Source organism: Periophthalmus magnuspinnatus, chromosome 8 (assembly GCF_009829125.3).
Source record: "Periophthalmus magnuspinnatus isolate fPerMag1 chromosome 8, fPerMag1.2.pri, whole genome shotgun sequence".
In the NCBI taxonomy this organism is placed as follows: Eukaryota; Metazoa; Chordata; class Actinopteri; order Gobiiformes; family Gobiidae; genus Periophthalmus; species Periophthalmus magnuspinnatus.
In genome coordinates this window covers 28,394,762-28,416,068 of record NC_047133.1, presented here as the reverse complement: position 1 = coordinate 28,416,068, position 21,307 = coordinate 28,394,762, and the positions used below count along the sequence as shown (strand labels likewise).

The following is a 21,307-nucleotide window of genomic DNA, read 5'->3' as shown; positions in this document are numbered from 1 at the left end:
GTCATGTAACCACGTGGTAAACCAAATGGTATAGGGGTTAGCAAATGGGACAGTGTCACAAAGAATTTGATCAAGTTTGGATGTTTTGGTTCAGCTGGTTTTCCACTGCAGCCAGGAATTTCACTTGATACAGCATACAGACAAAAAAATAATGCACAATAAATAAATAAATACATCTGAATAAATATATGGAACAAAATGTACACCTTAGTTTAAAAAAGTTTCTGACATTCAAATGGTTAGCGCCACCCTGTTCTTGGCAAAAATATAAAAAACGGTTCATAGTGTAGAAAAACAAAGTAAACATTGCAATCTTTGTGTGCGGTGTCTAATACTAACTAGACTAGATATGACAAAATAATAGTGGGCACTTCTTATTTTTCTAAAGAATGTTACATGATGGCTTTGGTGATGTATTTATCAGTAGCTATTTATAATAATGTATTTTGCAAATTCATATTCAATACTAGTCAAGGTAAGTCTAAAATCAATTATTACTGTAAACATGGCGGCAAGACAAAATCACGTCTGTTTTCATAATAAGTCTACATGAACTTGCTTTGGGCTACTCATGCAAGCTACTCGAACTTTGTCATTTTTTTCTTTCTTTCTATTGTCGTGAGTGGAATTAAATGATACAACTAATTTCCTCTCTGTTAAAGGCAATATGGTGTCATAGCTTTATTAGTGTAAATCAGAAATAGGTCAGAAGGGAACTGATGTAAAGGGCATGTGTTAATTAAGTAATACTAATATTTATCTAGCTGTTGATCTCTGTTACATTGACCACCACATACAGTGTTGGTTTTATTTTTTTACCAAAAACCTTTTCTATAACATATGGGTAGTTAAGGGTGTTTGTTATCTACAGATGCAACCACGATTAAAGCCCGACTTCTGTCATTAGAATAAAGACAGGTATTCTGTCTACATTCATGAAGGCCATATTGACACAAGTTAAACAACCAAATTATTCACAGATTTATATGAATTTCTAGTTTGTTTCACATTGGTTCATTATTCATCGATAGTGTTGTTATTACATATTCACAGCAGTCACAATGGTGGTGGCATTGCACTGATGATAAATATTGTACTTTGTTATTTTTTTTCTTAAACTAAGCTAATATTGTTATAACATTTGTATTCATCCACCTGTGTTGACAATAAGGTTAAGAATCAGCAAGCTGTAGTTTGTTATACAGGATCAGCTCAGGAAGTGGTTTAATTCCTGCATAAATCCATTAGAGGTTTGTTAAATTACCATTTGGAAAGATGGTACATTTACAGAGTAAAATCAAGGACTGTATTTGGTTAAGTATGTCATCAGCTTTCATATTGCCTCCTTTTTCTTACTTTGGGAGTGTTGAGGTTTTAAGAATGACAAGTGAGGAGGACAGCCTTCTCCACACCATTGCTGAAGTTTGATCCGAAGAAGCTAGTTGGAAGGAATGACTGAGGAATATGGACATATGGACAGGACAGCGCAAAGAAGAAAAAAGACAGGGTGGGGTAACCTCGTGATGGTCCTCCAGAACATTCTTTAGGGATGAGCTTGTGTCCCATTTGTAGAGGATAGGAGTCTGGTCTTGTCTTTACTTGATCCACGTCTTTGTAAAATGCTCCCAGTGCTGCTTCCACTGCCACTATCAGCACGTTCCCGCTCTCCTCGATCTGATCCACCTTCAGAACGCCGGGAATTCTGTCTCGACGGAGTACTGGGCTGGCGACAAAGTTGCCCATTCTTTTCATCTGATGAATAAGAGAGACATATGGTTTAAAGGGAGCTGGTGTATTGCGAAGCATAAGAGGAGTACTCACCAGCTAAGGCCTGCACAGAGGGCTGGTCGTGAGAACTGAGAAGCTGAGCCTGGATGCTTTCCACCACTCTCTTGAATCTGCGACTAGGACCTGCCAAAAGGATTCAAAATCTGATACTGATGATTCTACCATACCATACCACATATTTATCAAGAAAATTATGTTCTGAAAGCAGTTTATATCCAGCTGAAAAACGTCTTATTCTGTAAGGTAGTTTCTCTCATTCTAGAATATTTCTATTATTCTATCGTCCGTATATCATTAAACTGCACAGTGAGATAAACAGACCGTAGCAACTGTTATGAGCAATATGTTTGATATGAGGCCTATACCTGCTATTAAAGTGAAGGTGACACTGTAGATTCCCAGCTCTCTTCTGCCCTCTCTCTCGGCTCGTTCCCTCTCTCTCTCCCTATCTCCCTCTGAGTATGCTATGTCCACCTAGGGAAGAAGGAAGCACAAAATTAGGCTAATTACAATGATCAACAATGATCACATGGATATGCAAAAACCCTCCTGCTGAATTTCAATGTGAATGTGTGAATATTTGAATCCACGTCAAAATGTCAAATGTTTGCCATAAAAGGGAGTTAAGTAGCAATGTTGGCACATAGTAAGAGAAGACTTCAGTATTAAAAAAAGATCTGCAAGTTTGTAAGATCATGAGGAAAAGTACATATTACTTACAACACTATCATTGGATTACTTAATGTTAGACAGACATTTATAAAATGTTTAGTAGTTAAATGTGTACTAGATGAATTTTATTTGAAAATATGCTTAAAAAGATTGACAAGGCATTGCAGATTTCTTGGCCTCTTCCCAAAATAAAATAGAAAGTAGATTAAATAAAGTACATACTTGAAACTTAACAGGTTTCTGGAAGACAGAGGGCCCTCCGGACGACTTGTACTCAGCTCTGAAACTGTTCTGGGATACGACGCTGTGGCTCAAAGACTGGATCTAGGGGAGACAGAAGATTCAGATGTGTAAAATAGTGATGCACTGAGAGGAGAAAGTGGAGGAGGGGAACTGACTGAGAGGAAGGCATGGATGATATCTGCTTTGATGGAGCTCAGAGGTTTGTCCCGAATCAACACAAAGATCTGCTCTTCTTTCTCCAGACTGATGAAGTTGCCAAACCAGGACTTTTTGGCCAACCTATAAGAAAACGGAACCATCATATCATATCTATATTTTTATTTTCCCATCTGAATAGCAGGTTTAAAGTATTAAATAGCACTTGCATTGAATTAATTCTATTGCCCAGACAGATACATGTACACTGATGAATACTTACTCTGGGCTGGACTCTGGAGTCAGGCTTGACATGTCCTCAGACGTGGGAACTAAAAACAGAACAGAAAAAGCAGAGGAGGAGGAGGAGGGGGAGCGGGATATGACAGACTTTAACTCAATCGGCCTAATTACACATCATCACAGATTCAGCCATTAGTCAGCAGGCAGCAGGGCTATAGACCACAGTATGCTGATATTAGACTAAATTGAGATGAAAAACAACAATGGCATTTCAAGCTACTAGCATACTATCAAAGAATAACACTGTGCACAGTCGTATAACACTGGACTTATTAAAGGTACAATATTGATAACCTGCTGTCAGCATCCTGTGGCTCATATTACATTTGATTGTTGGAAGGAGATTACGGATGTAGTGCTTTTACTGCTTTTCATAATAAGTGTCTACTTTCTGATTTTATTTTTCTCTTTTAATGACACTTATAATAAGATTTTACATTTTAGGTCAAAATTCACATAAGCCTTTATACATAATTTATACATACACAACTAATTTCAGCTATATTGAAGAGGCCCTTAATCCAGAAGACCAAGTAGGTATATGTATCTTGCTCATTTACAGTGGGGCAAAAAGTATTTAGTCAGCCACCAATTGTGCAAGTTCTCCCAAACCAAAAAGATGAGAGAGGCCTGTAATTTTCATCATGGGCACACTTCAACTATGAGAGACAGAATGAGAAAAAAATCCAGAAAATCACATTTTTTGTAAATAATTTATTTGTAAATTATGGTGGAAAATAAGTATTTGGTCAATAACAAATGTTCATCTCAATACTCTGCTATACACTGCCTTGCCAAAAAAAAGGTCACACACTTTCATATTTTGTTGGACCACCTTTAGCTTTGATTACGGAACACATTCGCTGTGGCATTGTTTTGATTTCACTTCTGCAATGTCACAAGATTTATTTCCATCCAGTGTTACAATAACTTTTCACCAAGATGTTGCATTGATGATGGTCGATGGTCTGGCCGCTGCACAAACCCTTCTCCAGCACATCCCAAAGATTCTCAATGGGGTTAAGGTCTGGACCATGTGTGAAAATGATGTCTAATGCTCCCTGAACCACTCTTTCACAATTTGAGCCTGATGAATCCTGGCATTGTCATTTTGGAATATGCCCATGCCATCAGGGAAGAAAAAAAACATTAATGGAATAACCTGGTCATTCAGTATATTCAGGTGTCAGTTGACTTCATTCTTTGAGCACAAACTGTTCCTGAACCTAGACCTGAACAACTGCAGCAACCCCAAGCTATTTGCTTAGTTAAATCCAGGTGGCGACTTTTTTTTGGCCAGACAGTGTACTTTTGTTGGCAATGACAGAGGTCAAACATTTTCTGTAAGTCTCCACAAGGTTTTCACACACTGTTGCTGGTAGTTTGGCCCATTCCTCCTGCAGATCTCCTCTAGAGCAGTGATGTTTTGGGGCTGTCACTGGGCAACACGGACTTTCAACTCCCTCCAAAGATTTTCTATGGGATTGAGATCTGGAGACTGGCTAGACCTTGAAATGCTTCTTACGAAGCCACTCCTTCATTGCCCGGGCTGTGTGTTTGGGATCATTGTCATGTTGAAACACCCAGCCACGTGTCATCTTCAGTGCCCTTGCTGATGGAAGGAGGTTTTCACTCAAAAATCACGATACATGGCCCCATTCATTCTTTCCCTTACACGGATCAGTCCTCCTGGTCCCTTTGCAGAAAAACAACCCCAAAGCATGATGTTTCCACCCCCATGCTTCACAGTAGGTACGGTGTTCTTTGAATGCAACTCAGCATTCTTTCTCCTCCAAACATGGCAAGTTGAGTTTTTACCAAAAAGTTCTATTTTGGTTTTATCTGACCATATGACATTCTTCCAGTCCTCTTCTGGATCATCCAAATGCTCTCTAGCAAACTTCAGATGGGCCTGGACATGTACTGGCTTAAACAGGGGGACACGTCTGGCACAGCAGGGTTTGAGTCCCTGGTGGCGTAGTGTTACTGATGGTAGCCTTTGTTACTTTGGTCCCAGCTCTCTGCAGGTCATTCACTAGGTCTACTTTTGTTCACTGTTCTTATCATTTTGACTCCACAGGGTGAGATTTTGCATAGAACCCGGTCAAGGATAATTTTAGCTTGTTTGTAGGTGACCAAATACTTATTTTACTGAGGAATTTACTCATTAATTATTTAAAAATCCTAATCCTGTGATTTCCTGGATTCTTTCCCCCCATTCTGTCTCTCATAGTTGAAGGGTACCTATGATGAAAATTACAGGCCTCTCTCATCTTTTTAAGTGGGAGAACTTGCACAGTTTTGTTTTGGCTGACTAAATACTTTTTTGCCCCACTGTACTGCACTTTCAGCACTCAAAGGACATGTTTTACAAATGATGGCCATGACAAATTCCTTTACAAAAGGTAATAACCAACTCAATTTTGAAACAAAAAAAATTATAGACATAAAAAAAAAATAAATTATTATGCTGCAATTATTTTCCAGGCTCTCATTAAAAAACAATCATTATAACATCCTCAATAGACAGATCAACTAATCTTAGATGTATCATCGTGAAACCACTTTCTTAATTTAAAAAAAGTAATTTAAACAAAAAAATGACCTGACCTTGCAGTTTGCGCCGATGGAAGCGTGGTGAACCCAGCAGATTGTTTTTAAAGGAGTTGAGTCGTGTCCTCCAGTGGGCAGAGCCTGAGGCACCCATACTCCCACCAGGGCTAGAGGGCGGAGTGAGTGTCAAGGTTGCCCCACCCCCTCCATCTGCCCTGGAGGAGGAAGAGGAGGAGGAGGAGGAAGGGGTACTGGGTTGCAGCTGGTGTACAGGCGTGCCCAGGGGGGTGGGCAGAGGAGAGCCCTGTGGCGTTACCTGGGAGATGGGGGAAGGTGTGGCACAGGAGTTAGAGGGGGAATTCTTAGATTTAAAGGATGGGGAAGGGAAGTTGAAGAAGCGTGGGATGGGGGACAGGAGAGGGGAGGGGGAGGGAGATGGGGGGCTCTGCAAGGGAAGAGACTTCATGGAGTGGAGTTGGGGCCGATCTGTGGGGCCCTTGGATGGGAGGGTCTGAGTTTTGGGGTCAGGCGATGGTCGAGCAGAGGGCCTGGAAGTGGTGGCGTTGGATGATTTGGGCTCTTTGGAGGAGGTGCAGGTGGAAGTGACCTCTGATTGGCTGAAAGTGAAGACTGGACTCTGATGGGAACAGAGAAATGTGGAGAGAGAAGGATGGACAAATGAGCAAGCAATGATCATGAGGCGTGGTCACATGGCAGATGAAAATAGGTAGGCTCACTAGCCTAACCTGTGCTGAAAAATTATGTGAAGTGGGTCAGGAACCCTTTGAATAACCAGGGCACTATATACTCACAGTTTTTAGTGTTGGTAGAACTTGAATAAAATGTGTTTTTTCCATCTAAAGGTAATATGTATGAGATATAAACTGTCCATTAGCCATATGCCCTGATTTCACATATGGACATCATATCATTTTATCTGTCATGTTTCGTTTTACTGCAGGAACAATGAGTGCATTAACATGATTACTTGAGATCACCCGGCCCCATTTAACACCTAGCAATAGTTGTAGTCAGTGTTGACAACAATATGCAACATGAAGTTGTCTACTTTTTTAATAGATTGAAGTTGTATGTCATTTTAAACAATACTGGAACATTTTTGCCTTGGACTTAGGATCATAAAGTGGATGTCTAATCATTGTGAGAATCTTAAACTTGTATGTGTATTTAATACCTAGCTTTTTACATTGTAATAAATTATTATAACTCAATTAGGAGATAAAAAGCTATAGCTCAAACTCTGCTCCCAAAATACTGTATGCAGCCTTTCTACTTTTACTATCAAGCATACTAAAAATGTCACACAAAAACCAAAAGAATAGTAAGAAGGGCTGGTCAGGCTAGAAACCTTTGCTTTCTTATGCAGATGGTACATGACAATGCATGCTGTTGAAATATGATGAGCATGGCTGTGAATGAGATACTAGGCACGGGAAGTGAGGTGCGATCTAGGATAAGACAAAATAATCACACTTTGATATCTCAGGGTACTTCATGAATATCACACACTGCTCAATGATAATACAAATTATTTTCATTGCAAATATTTTTCACAAAACTAGTTTGGCAGCACTTTAATTTTGGTGAAGGGAAAGATGTATTCTTATTTTTAAAATATTTCCTAAAAATAATGTTTAGGCTACTAATTGAAAAACTGACATTTCCTTAATCCATAAATTCAATAATGTGTTGTTTATTTTTCAGATTTTATATGCAGAAGCAATCTGCAGAAGAAATCCGCAAAAATAGTGACAATGAAGAGGTTGGACGTTCCCACAAGCTCCCAGGCAGTGATATTTCTACAGAACAATTTAAAAGTAGGAAAACCAAGGTCTGCAGTCTTTTATAACTTTTCCCTGATCAAAAACTGGTAAAAAAAAATCCAATGTTCTGAATGTCATTTTTAGTTATGTAATGTAAAGATTGGGGCAGCAGGCCAGCACAGTCTGCACACTCTTCCAGCACTGCTGCGTCATTCAAATGTTAAAATAGGTCAGATTATTCCAGAAGAAACTGTGGCAAAACGCTCCACATAACAGTCTTTTAGCATTCTGTTTATCAAGGCTGCTGTGTGAGCTTTGTCAAGTCTGTGATTGATAATGTTTTGTCCATCCTCGCAGGAAGTTAGGTCTTACCCTGGGACTGCTGAGGGGACTGGACGACAGCCCCGTGGATGCTCCACTCACTGAACGAGATCTGCAGAGAGTACAGAATGAGAGAACAGTTCTCTTTTAGACCACTGTTGTTTTCACTTATGGCAATTCCATAATAAACAAACAAATAAATAAATAAATAAATAAATAAATAAATAAATAAATAAATAAATAAATAAACATAAATATATATATATATATATATATATATATATATATATATATATATATATATATATATATATATATATATATATATATATATATATATATATATATATATATATATATATATATATATATTCATAATTGGAAATACAAAATGAAATGTCTTTTTAATTTAAATACATGGTGCATGTAGTCATGTACTTATTTGGCCATGATAATTGTGACACAAACTCGTTCCATGCATAATACATACAATGTATGAATTAGATATGTACAAGAACTGTATTGATTAACCAAAAGTATGGTGTAGACAAAGTTGTGAACTTAAAAATCAGCATTGTTAGTGTTATTGGTTAGGGTTGATAATTGTACTTTGGTTAACAATAAATAAATGAATGTTATCATCAATAAATCCTCCGATTATAAACAGGTAGCGCATTGATACATTATTGCAAACCTCTGGCTGTGTGCGTTGGTGTCCAGAGCCCTTCGGGGGGGAGTGGGTGACTGTTCTGTCACACTGAGCACCTCTAGACTCTTCCTCTCAGGGCGACAGCGACCGATATGCGTCAACATGGGCGAGTCAACACGTTTTCTGGGCGGATCTGAGAGAAAAGAATGAGTTAAGGTATCATCAAATAAGGGGTTGTAGAAGAATAAAATAATTACTGTTACCAAGGTCATTCCTGGGGGGCAGATCTTCATCCTCATAGCTAGGGTAACGTTCTTTTCTGTCCAGTAGGAGGTAGTAAATCATTTTCTCTTGGTTCTCTCTACAGGGAAAGATGAAGAAGTTAGAAAGTGGTCCGTAACCTCAGTCCGTAAGACCCAGACCCGTACTGAAATGAAGCCCACAAACTTGTCAGTTCACATCCTCCCTTCCATTAACAAAGATCTTAGTGATATTTTAATGCCACAGTGTTCTACCCAGCAAAACGAAAGAAAATATTTTTGTCTTGCATCTTCAGTGCGGTGTTTAGTTCACTAATGTATTGTGGGTGTGAAGGAGCTCTAGAAGTGTACACAAAGTGGTAAACAAAAATAGATAAAACTACTATTGTTGAGGTAGATCCTCTTTGCCAAACCCACAGTGCTACAATGAATAGATCTAAAAGAACAAACAGCATACCTCCCTACATACACATTCAATTATACAAGATTCACAATTGACATGAAATAGGTGTTTAATAGACTTAGTTACTCATGAAATAGGTGTTTAATAGACTTAGTTACTCACTCCTCACTTGTAAGGTCCTGCTTGAGCTTGGCCTGGTCTCTGAAACAGCCTAATGAGTACATGCTTTCCAGGACATCCGGGTCCAGGTCACTGACGGAAACCACTCTCTTTACACACACGCGGCGAGGAGGGGGCTGTTCTGGGCACGGCTCATGTCGTCCACTCCTGCAGCGAGGGGGCCACAAAATATATATTCAATACTGTTATTGATAAGGTAATGGAATAACAGCAAGTTTAAATAGTACTTACATATACCAGGCATGTTTTTGTATTGCTTCAAGCTGTAAAAAAGAAATAGGTAGTATGGATAAGTATTGCGTTGATGTGCTATTTCAAGTGCACCTGCTGGTTTTAAGGTCATATTCTTTGATTCTTGTGAGCTTTTAGCCATGTTATAATGCTGTTGTGTTTTGTTTCATTCACACATGTTTGAGTAACCCTTTATTATTAGTCTGTCTACATCTCCAAAGCTCAAAATGCGTGGTTCTACCTTGTGATGTCATTAAGATAAGATATGCCTTTATTAGTCCCACAGAGGGGAAATTCCAGTATTGCACTGCACAGTTAAAGAACAGAAGGAAAATGGTACATGCAATAAAACAAGATAATAGATGAATAGCTTAAAATAATTTTTAAAAACAGACTTAAAAATAAACTAAAAATACACTCTAATGTAACATCTCCGTAAAGTGACTTGAGTATTGCATTAAGCGGTAGTTTTCAAGTTAACCACTACCTTTTACGTTTTGTTTAGTAGAGATTGGCATTTCCAAAATGATCCAAGGGTTTGTGTGTTAAACATGTGTGAATGAATTAAAACACAACTCCAGGTATATTTTTGATGAGGAAGACTTATAACATAGATCAGCAAATAGTGCAATATAGTTAAAAAAAACCAACAACAAACAAACTACAGAAATGTAATTATCATAACTGAAGCTCACATGGCATTAACTTTCATGTAGTGGAGACAGTAAATGACATATAGAGAGCCGTTTTGGGGTAACTGTAAACAATATTCAGTTGTACGAAAGACAGACTGAGGAGCTCATTCTGAATTCTGATTGGATAATAACACCGTTAGCTTCATGTAAAACAAAATATAGTGAATAAATTAACATTACAATTGTTGTCCATCAAATCAATATATTAGGTGAGCATGTCTCCTGTTTGGGGACAGAGAATGGTTATGTTTACAAAATATTTAAGAAAAATCTAATACCGGTAAACTACTAAGTATAGCTGACAAATTGTCAGATCTATTCAGTTATTTTTAATCAATATAGCCTAAATAGTCTCTTAACAATGATACAGGTTTTGCTCTTCAAGGACCAATAACCACACACTACCTAAGTAAACAACAAAAATAATGAAAGCTTGGCTCTGTGATAGGACTGTAGTCTATCAAGATTACTAAGTAGTTGAGTAAATCTAGGCCAAAACCTGAAAAAAATGAGTTTGTATCAGTTCATATGCAGAAACAACATCAGTTCTGTGTTTTATAAAGAATAAAAACTGTGTTATTGCAGATATTCCTGATATTCTTGATCTATAAGAAGCAAGGTGACAACAGTGTGACCCAGCAATAATCAACATGCTCACAAGCTCAGAGCTCATCAAATGGGAGCCAGAGCAGACTTCTACTTTCTCACTCTCTTTATTCACAAATTATCACTCAGGCAGATCACAAGTGGTCTCTGCCTGTCCTCGAAATTCACTGACACCCCTTTCATTACAAGTTTGTGCCAAATGAATGTCATAAAAAACTCTCCCACATACTGGTTTGATTTTCAGTATCTCTCCAGTGGCCACCAGTAACTTCCTGAGCCTCTATGAACAAAGGTTTTTTATGAAAAGATAGTTGGTTTCACTTTGATAGGTGTATACATCTTTTCAACCACCTGAATTATGTGCCTATACAGCCATTCACAAGATCAGCAGAGGCCTGGTTTTACCATAACCATTTTTTTAAGCCTAGCCTGAATTATTTAGCCGTTATAGATAGATGCTGTATAATGTATAGATGAAAGATGACACAACCTCAAATTAAAAAGAAATCTTTCCCTCATTCACTTTTTCTAAACAGTGTACAGCTATATAACATTTAGATCTAGAAAATAACTGTAAAATTGGTTTACTTCAGCATATTTTACTAAGCCATGTTAACATGTATCTGTTGTTAATGTGTGCTCTAAAAAATTGGGATTTGAAAATAGATTTGGCCATAAATTGTACATTTTACTGGTCTTACTTTATTTACAATGACACAGTAACATCTATTTGAGGACTACAGGTTGCTAAATCTGATGGATTTACAGAAATGTTCATTAATGTAGGCCACTCGGTCTGTCAAGGAAATGTTTTATCATCAGGCAATATAGTATAAAAATAATATGCTATGTCTAGGTGGTGCCAGTAAGTCAGACCCTACTGCCATCTATCTTGAACAGACTACGCATAAAGAGTTTTTGTATCTGTATTTGTATCTGTTATGACTGTTTCACATGAATTATTTTCATGATACATTCTTTTACATGAGTTTTATATAACCTGTCTTACTATTAAGAAAACAAACCAAAATAATGACACACAATATCAGGAATGAATTATAATAGATACATTATAATTCATTCCTGACATTGTGTGCTTGTTTAAAATGAATTAAATAAAGCACAGATTGTCATGCGCCAATATACAAGGTTTATACTTGGCAACTCCTTCCTCCATCTACAGACTAATATGAATGAATTATTAAAGAACTTTTTCAAGTCTCTCTAATGCACGTTTTCTCCTCTTACCGTGAGCCTCTTGTCCGGGTTGACTTCTATCATTCCTTTGAGCAGTGACTGACAGTCTGGTGGTATAAAGTGTGGCATGTGAAACACTCCGCTCTTCACCTTCTCTAGAAGCTGCCGCAAATTGTCATGGTCAAACGGCAAGGCACCCTGGAAAAATGGGAAAATACAATCAAGAAAATAATAATATTTATATTGTTATTTTTTATTTTCATAAAAATAAGACTAAAGTTCTCACCACAAGAAGAGCAAAAAGGATGACTCCACAGCTCCAGACATCAGCTCGCCGGCCATCATACTTCTCTCCCTAAATTAAATTACAGCTAGGAATGTTTGGAATGAATATTGTATGTTTTATGCCTAATTTAAATATGTTACTGCTTACCCGTATGACTTCTGGACAGGCATAATGTGGAGATCTGTAACAAAAGTGTTAATAATATAAATAAATAAGAAATAAAACACATATATAAGAAAAAAATTGACAAGTAGGCCTGTCACGTTAACATATTTTGAAGTGAGATTTGTATTTTTTTTTTAAATACAGGAGATAAACAATAATATTGAAACAAATCTATGCCTACAACGCAACAACTCTAAAGCAAGATTATCTAAAAAAACCTATTAAAACAGCAGAATGAAACACTGTAGTACTTCGTTTATCTATAATGAGTCATAGCAGTTATTTATTCAACCCTTTACACTTCAAATCTTACCACAGTACAAAAAAATAACAAAGAGTTCCCCACTAGTGCAAAGAAAATGTACAGACAATATATAAAAATACTTGCTTCACCTCTCATTTATAGAGCAATAAGTCAATGTAGTTATTATCGTGACTAGGTACAAGTCATCACACATACAACACAAAACATTTGGTGAATACTAACTGAAGTGCTAAAAGTAACAAATGTGTCTGTTTTTTTTATTAGATATAACTTTTTGTTATTGAAAGTAAAAAAAGAAACTCTGTTAACAGTGTTTGCAAAGAAAAGCTTTAACTTTTTGAGTGGATTTTATGTTTGTTATAGTTGTTTATGAATTTTAGGACCTTTGCTTTTTCATAATCAAATTTCTATATTCAATAAGAACCTGCTCATTTACCAGTACTTGTTTGATACTGACCCACAGCTTGTTTCTAGCAAACTGTCGCCCACTTGCAATGAGGCCATGCCAAAATCTGCTATCCTGATGTTATTCTTCTCATCCAGGAGGAGGTTCTCTGGCTTCAGGTCTCTATGACTGCACCAATCGGATGTTTAGTGAGCATCAACACAGACCATAAAAAAAAAACATTCTGAGATAATAAGATTACATTTAAAACTTTAAATAAGAATATATATATATATATATATATATATATATATATATATATATACACACACACTCACCATATAGAATGACTGTGGCAGAAGTCGAGGGCCGAAATGATTTGTCTGAAGAACTTCCGAGCCTCCTTGGGTGTCAGTCTACCCTTCTTCACTAGGTAGTCGAATAACTCTCCCCCAGACACATGCTCCAGCACCAAGTACCTGCCACACCATCACAACGGTTACCCGAAATTATTGTTATTTTTAACCTTGCCATGTTTTGTCTTAAATTCAAGGTTGTATTTGAGCTGGCAGATGTCCAGTACCAAAGTTGATGGAGATAGAGGCTTCAGTGAGGAGAGCAGAGATTAGATACTCACAGATATTTGTTATTCTCATACACATCATGCAGCTTGAGGACGTGAGGGTGTTCGATTAGTTTAAGAATAGCTATTTCTCTCTCCACCTGGAAAGATAGAAGGGAGAGGAGAGGCGGAAAGAGGTTAAGGGAGAGGTGAGTGCTTAAGTTGTGGAAATTTGAAGAGGAAAATAAGACAGTAAGCAATTAACAGTAAGTAAAAAGTAATTACAACTTGTTAATATAGATGAGTGGAACACCAAAAGCAAGTGCAGGTACTACAGGGCAGCCCAAAAGTCACTGACAGTTGAAAAAAATTTATAACTCTTTATTCCTAAATATTTTTGTTTTATTTTTTCAGAGCATTTAGAACTACACTTCCGACATTAATATGAGCAAATACAGCACCGAGGAATGGACCCTCATTGTACAGTACGGTACTTTGAGTCACATGGGTCAAATTCAGAAACCCAGCGGTGTTACTGTTGACATTTTAATACCAGAGATGCCCCGAGCGTAAATGTCATTAAAGGAATAATTAGTCGTTTTCAAAGACAAGGAGCAGTATGTGATCTCCACAGACCTGACTAGTCCAGATTTCTTCCTGTGGGGCGATCTTAAAGAAAAGGTGTTTGTGAATAAACCTCAGACAATAAACAACTTAAAACACAATATCGAGGATCAAAGCCCAGAAGCCTGGAAATGCTTTCAAATGTTCTGCAAAGTGTGTTGGATCGGGCTATTTGGGACAAAACCCAAAATGATGGACACTTATAAAACATAATTTTTTTTAAATTAGGTAATTTTTACTTCCCCTAGTTTAAGTGGTGATAAGTTCAAGTGTAAGTGAACAATTATAACAATATATATTGCCAAAAATCTCAGAAGGTTCAATTTACTTACTGCTAAAATTTGGTGATTATAACTTAAGAATTATAGGAGTTATTGAAGATTTAAAAGTGTCAGTGACTTTGTATATAAGCAGTTAGATAACACATAATGAAAGCAAGATTTTTGCAGAAGAATTTTGCAGAAGATTTCATGGTCAGCGTGTTTTTTTGAACCCACAAATGTTCCTAAATCTACCACACCAAAGTATAACAGTCCAAAAAAATCGATATTACTATTACTCCAAAAAATAATATTACCCAACAAACTGAAATATGCATACAAAAAATAAAAACATCATAAAAATGTCCTCAAATAAGTATTAGTGAATGTATACAAGGATTATGTATATTTGATATCTGACACAGGTTCACGCACAATTTTATTGCTGACCAAAACAGGTTGTTGGGATATAGGTTTTGGTCTATTACTATTAATAGCCTTAAATACATTCACTGTGTTCATAATGTTGTTCAATGTAATTTGTTATCAGCTTGCTTATTCTGTATGGAGATGGGACAGAATATATAAATCAAATACTAATTATTCATTGAAAGTAAAGAAGGTTTCATTTTCAAATGTCATTTTTGGATTGTTTGGTTGTATAGGTTAAGGTAAATGACATGTGGCACTGTACCTACACAGCACCATGCTGAAAACAGATGAATATCAACAACTGAACATACCACAACAAAATTACCCATGTCAAAAACATTTCAGTACAGCTGCTTAGTTATAGACGCTATATTTGAGCCCTCAATTAGCACGGCCAACTTATCTCTATTGTTGGGTTTACAGAAGCACTGCCCACACACTCCACACTTCCAACTTTCAACACACCAGTGACTTTCCTTGACAGACAAAAAAATCTCTATTTGTGATTCTATTTTCTGACATTTGGAGCACAGAAGAACACAGACCGTTGCAGCAGGCTTCATGGTGTGCACTATAATGATGGATACTATACCTTCATCAAGACCGATTCTGAGAGCTTTTCTCGGTTCACAATCTTTATGGCCACCTTCTGTCCCGTTATACAGTGGACCCCCAGTTTTACCAGCCCTGGAACGCAAACACAAACATCATTGAGAGGAAAAGTTGTTTTTGTGCAAAAGCAAATGGTGGTGTGACATTTAAAAGGTCAAAAGAGACTTAAGGCCATAGCTGGTGTCCTTTTGGTATTGATTTGCTAGTCTAAAGTTACTAAATAACTGAAATCTTAATTAAAACAAGACATGACAGAGTGGTTTTACTGATATTTGTAGTTTATTATTTTGTGTAATATCATTCTGTAGTTGTAATTGTTCATGGAAATGTGAACAAGTACTCAAGTTTGTTGTTACAAACTTGCAATCACCTTTTTGTCATGTTTTATTCTCACCCTTTTAAACAAGTAAACAATAAGTAGTACACTGTATATTATGGTAAAATATCTGACCCTTTTGGTTTGGGTCTAGCAGACAGATTAACAGTTAGAGTAATGACAAGGTGTTCCTCAGGTGAAGGTTAAATTATTTCCAATAATGACAGATCATTTTCATTCAGTTATGTTTCTGCAGCATTATGTAGATGATTTTTCCCACAGCCAGTGTAACAGTCCATCTGGCCTGCCAGGTCCTAAGCTAAGGACCACTAACAGAAACTTTCTAACAGTTAGATGAATTTCCACTCAGAGCAATGCCTAAATGAATAGGGCTAAAGGGTTATTAGATTTGCCATCATTTTAAAGGTGGCAACATGGACTATCAAACATAAAATCTATAGCTGCAATTCCTCCTATTGGAGCTTTGAAAGAAATAAACTTAAACTATATTTCATCTTCTCCTACCTGTCTGTCCCTTTCCAAGGGTCTTCTCCAACCGGTAGGGCCCCACGTACTGACTGGACTGACCCACCGTGAGCTCCTTACTGCTCATTCTTCTCCACCAACCTTTTACGTCCGTCACCGTGATATATTTATAAGGCAAGATCAAACTATAGGAATGAGTCGTGCTGCGTGCGTAACGCCGTAACGCACATCACAGGCGATCACAGGCGGCGTGGAGAGGAGCTGGTCGTGATGGGAAGCCGGGCCCTGCAGGCTACTCCCTTGCACTTGCTTGTCATGCAGTTGAGGTGTGTCTTAGTCCAATCCAGAAAGTAGCATCCTCACAAAAAAACTGCAAGCATAGAGGTGTCCATATTAAAGAACGGGTGTCGTTTGAGCGTCCTTTCAATGGAGCAAGTCCGAGATGTTATTCCAGGATGGACAGGAAGGCTACATTTACCACACATTGATTTCTGTAAAAGCAGTCTCAAATATCCCAAATCAGAATGGCCTGGTCGATGTCAGGGACCCCCTTCGTTTCTTCACCCTTACAACAAACACGCATATTATATTTAACATTTACCTTTCATTCTTCTTCATGTGTTCAAATTGTGTACCGGCGACGCGTAGTCCAGATTATAATCTATAATAACAACAGTATCAACCAGAAGAATGGGTTTTCCAATATCCGGTGCACACTTCTTTGGCTCACCCCCTCCCTGGCCTCGCATCAGGAAATAGAAAATGAGGGGTAGAGCTGTTTAGCAAACAGCAACCAAAATGTACCTTCCGTTTATGCGACAAAAGAGGTCAAATATGCGGTTTACTCCACAAACTGGCATCCTCAGGTCCCCTCGTCCTTCCGTGGCTCTCTCCCCGAGGCCGGATGTGCTCATGATATCACTGCGTCCCCTCCCCTGCTACACCCCCACCGTCTGCTTTACGCGCAACGTAAAGACAGCTCCGAAGTACCCATGTCCCGTAAATATCCCGTCTCTCTCCCCTGGTCGAGATGTTTTTTCCTCCACACCGCTCTCCCACCGTCCTGCTGCTGTCCAGTAGTCAGCATCCGGGTACCACTCCACCCTCCCAAGCATCCATCCCTCCCCTGCAAAGCACCCACCCTTTTTTCGACCGCACAAAAACAGGCGAGATGTGATTGGAGGAAAGATCTGGAAGTAGCACATGGTCCAGGCTCCATGCACAGAACAGACCATCATCAGACATGCACAGTGGACTAGACAGGAAAGAACTTATTTGCAGAAAACATGCATAATAATCAGACCTAGGTGATTACAATTCAAAGTTTGTAAATTGTGTCTATATAGCAGGTCTTGATCATGTTTTTGAAATATTAGCTATTCAATACCAATAAAACTGTACATATGTTTGTATCAATAATGAAACTTAATCACGTGAATAACAACTTCATATTACTAATAAAACATTTTCAACTGACTATTAGCTGTATGATGAACGCATGGCCAAGGCCTGTCCACATGCTTAGGGGTGAAATCAGTGCACCTGTCCACCCCCTGCACGCGCAAAAGGTCCACATTGTTCCGTGTGCAGAGCTGCGAGCAATCTCCTCTAATCTATTGATGGGACTCAGATTATCCAGCGGTGCACACAATTTAAACTACACGATTTAATTGTCAAATAACAAAGGACAGATGTGGTTATGAATTTAAATTTAACATTAGAAGCATAACGCATGGTTTCATAATAAAGTGCCATGATGCCATGGTTTCATAATATAGTATGTTAACGACCTTTATAACCCATTCTTCTCTGTGCAATGTTATTATTACTGCAATGTTACTTTTGAGAAAAAATGTTTGCGTATTTACCAAAATTAACCACGCGAGGGTACTATTTTGCTACAATTGATGTAGAGCAGGGGTGACCGAACTCTTTTGACTCAGGGCCATATCTTGAAATATATTAGACACGGAGGGCCACAGACCAGTGGTCAATACAGTGTATGATTCAGATGGGTACATTTTACGTACTTTAAATAAGGCTTTAAATATTATTATTAGGTCTGTATGACGCAATGTGGTGTTATTTAGGTTATATTGGTAGGATTACTCAAATGTGCCATAAAAAGTACAGATTATGATCAATTAGGCCAGTACAATTGAAGGCCTGAGGGCCAATAAGAATTGGTCTGAGGGCTGCATTTGGTCCCCGGGCCATAGTTTGGACACTCCTGGTGTAGTCATGAAAGTGGCCATACCGAGGGGCCACACTGTCTTAACAGCAAGATCTCGTCAGACCTCAGGAGCTAAGCAAGGCCGGGCCTGGTTAGTACTTGGATATCAGACCGCTGGGAATATCAGGGCACAATTAAAAAGCTGTATAAATAAGATAAAATAAACCTCTATTTGTCCCACAATGGGCAAATTACAATGTTGCAACACAAACTTCAAGAACAGCAGGAAAATGCAATTCAAATCAACATCAAGATCAGGTCAGTGTATATTAAATGTACGTTAAGTCAGGAAGATGGAAATAAGCACAAACTCTTGGTTGAGCTTAGTGACAATAATAGGTATACTGCTGTCGAAAATGTTTTAGCCTAAGTGAAAACAGTGGAACTGGCTTTGAACCCTCAGGCTCAGAGGAAATTCTTCAACTGTAAATGCCTTTCTGGGATCTCCACCTCCTGAATTACAACTGAATTCCCTAAATATAAATACACAATACTTCAAAGTAGAACTGTGGAAACTCACTGAGCTGTTTAACACCTCAAAAATGACCCCTGAGCATTTCTTAGCCTGTGAAACTAAGATGTTTTTCATTGTCTCCAACTGAAAATCAAATATTTGCAGACAACTTCATTTAAAATGATACTGTTTGGAAGTTGCACAAAACAAAACAGCTCTAAGTTCATTATTAAATCAAGAACACCAAGTACAACAACAGCCAATAAGAGCATCCTGTTGCAGCTGACCTTCCATCAGAAAAGATTTGATAGGCTCAAGTTTGTCACATGACCATTCTTTTGTGAACATGTCAAATGGGTAAAAGCATATACTTGCACATGTTTGACACTTGAAAGAGGTCATTTAGGTATGATATATTGGACATGTTTCTACACATTGAGGCACAGTGACTTATCTGCACAGAAACAGGTAGAATTCAACCCCACCCACAGAGCAAAAGGTGTCTCTGTGGCCTGAAGCTACTGGACTACATGGCAGTACAACTCAATATATCTTCAATAATGTGCATTTGCCTGAACCCCTTACCACACACAAATTACACCATATATTAAATAGAAAAAAGAGCTTTGTTACAAAAATATATAATTTATTATTGATTGCAAATTATAAACCATTGAAAATTGAAAACGTGTGGAGTAAGGATTTGGATGCAGCAATGGAGAATGACAACTGGAAAAGAATATGGAATACAGTTACTTACTCATCAAAAAATCCAAACCTTCAGGTACTACACTTCAACTTTTTACATAGAACTTATTTAACCCCTAAAAAGAGGTACCTGATGAAGCTCACTTCTTCTCCATATTGTGATAAATGTTCAGAGAATGTGATTGGTACTTTTATCCACATGTTTTGGGATTGTAAAGACGTCAATATATTTTGGAAAACTGTACATTCCTATTTAGCTAAAATGTTAAACAAAGATTTTTGTTTTACCCCACTTATCTTTTTGATTAATGATTTTGCAATGTTATAAAATTGGGTTATTGTGTTTTTGTTGTTCTGTTGTTGTTATTATGTAAACAATAAAAATTTGATCACAAAAAAATAATGTGCATTTACCAGGCTATTGCTAAATGGGAGAATGGTAGTACTATACCGAGTAGATGCAAGCTCAGGTTACAAACATGTGAAAGGGCTGTACAGTATGTCCTTTCACATTCCTGTCACCATAGTAACCATATGTTATTTAAACATGTCTGACAGTATTTACACATTACACATGTATGTTACACAGACTCCCCATTGATATTATGCCTTAAACTGTCTCCATACATTGTCCAAAAGAACGGCTAACTGTACTATCATAGGGGCAGGGTTAGGGTTGTTCTAGCTTTCAGCAAGAAGACTGTGGGTTTGATCTAAAGACTACATCTGACAAAATATAGGTCTATAGTCAATAATTAAAATGGGACATTCCAAACCTCTGCTAAAATGGCTCCGTTTGGTAGAGGTTTGGAACCTTACTGGTTTTTCAAGGAATGATGTTTGAATGAACTGGAAAAGCAGACTACTCTAAAATGTCTAAAGTATGGCCAGGGTGTATACAAGTACCCTGTACCCATGTAAAGATTTGATAAGATAAAAAAAAACAAAACAAAAAAAAAAAAAAAACAAACAAACAGGAACACTCACAGTCAACCAGACTGGTCTGTCTGAGGGCTGCATCTTTCTTCTTTGAGATTTGTTGTAGATGACTTCACTCTGCATTTTGCTTAATTAGAGTATGTTCACATTTGCCTCCAAACGAGCCTTAACACAGCTGCAGTACATCCAGAACGTTGCTCCTTGGGTCCTGACTAGAACCAGGAAGTACGAGCACATAAGTCCTGTGCTCAGGTCTCTGCACTGGCTCCTGTAGCTCAAAGAATATACTTTAAAGCAGCTCTGCTTGTGTATAAGTCTCTCCATGGCCTAGGTCCAAAGTACATCTCTGACATGTTAGTGCCATATGAACCATCTCACACTCTGAGGACTTCAGGGACTGGCCTCTTGCTGGTGCCCAGAGTCAGGACTAAACATGGGGAATCAGCATTTAAGTTTTATGCAGCTAAAACCTGGAACAGTCTTCCTGAAGATGTGAGACAGGCCTCTACTTTGACAATGTTTAAATCCAGGCTCAAAACAGTTCTGTTTAGATGTGCATA

At 37.8% G+C, this 21,307-nt stretch overlaps 1 protein-coding gene across 1 annotated transcript; it reads right to left on the bottom strand.

Annotated features, from left to right (window-relative positions):
* Positions 1-1,177: 1,177 nt before the first annotated feature.
* brsk1b (BR serine/threonine kinase 1b) lies at positions 1,178-17,460 on the bottom strand. The gene is made up of 20 exons (XM_033971849.2): positions 16,453-17,460; positions 15,592-15,686; positions 13,759-13,844; positions 13,460-13,600; positions 13,194-13,310; positions 12,454-12,487; positions 12,307-12,375; positions 12,072-12,218; positions 9,523-9,554; positions 9,274-9,438; positions 8,712-8,809; positions 8,494-8,641; positions 7,851-7,911; positions 5,752-6,010; positions 3,122-3,170; positions 2,859-2,982; positions 2,683-2,784; positions 2,154-2,262; positions 1,822-1,911; positions 1,178-1,752 (listed from the first exon to the last, which is right to left on the bottom strand). Exons 1-20 carry the CDS (start codon positions 16,538-16,540, stop codon positions 1,544-1,546), a joined length of 2,223 nt encoding a protein of 740 aa, XP_033827740.1. The 5' UTR covers positions 16,541-17,460; the 3' UTR covers positions 1,178-1,543.
* Positions 17,461-21,307: the final 3,847 nt, after the last annotated feature.

Bases quoted from the DNA above. Each gene is read 5' to 3' on its own strand.
- brsk1b (XM_033971849.2), bottom strand. From the start codon at position 16,540: ATGAGCAGTAAGGAGCTCACGGTGGGTCAGTCCAGTCAGTACGTGGGG. The intron at 13,311-13,459 runs GTGAGTGTGTGT...CGATTGGTGCAG, and splicing joins TGCCACAGTCATTCTATATG to TCATAGAGACCTGAAGCCAG. The intron at 6,011-7,850 runs GTAAGACCTAAC...CCCATCTCCCAG, and splicing joins GTCCCCTCAGCAGTCCCAGG to GTAACGCCACAGGGCTCTCC.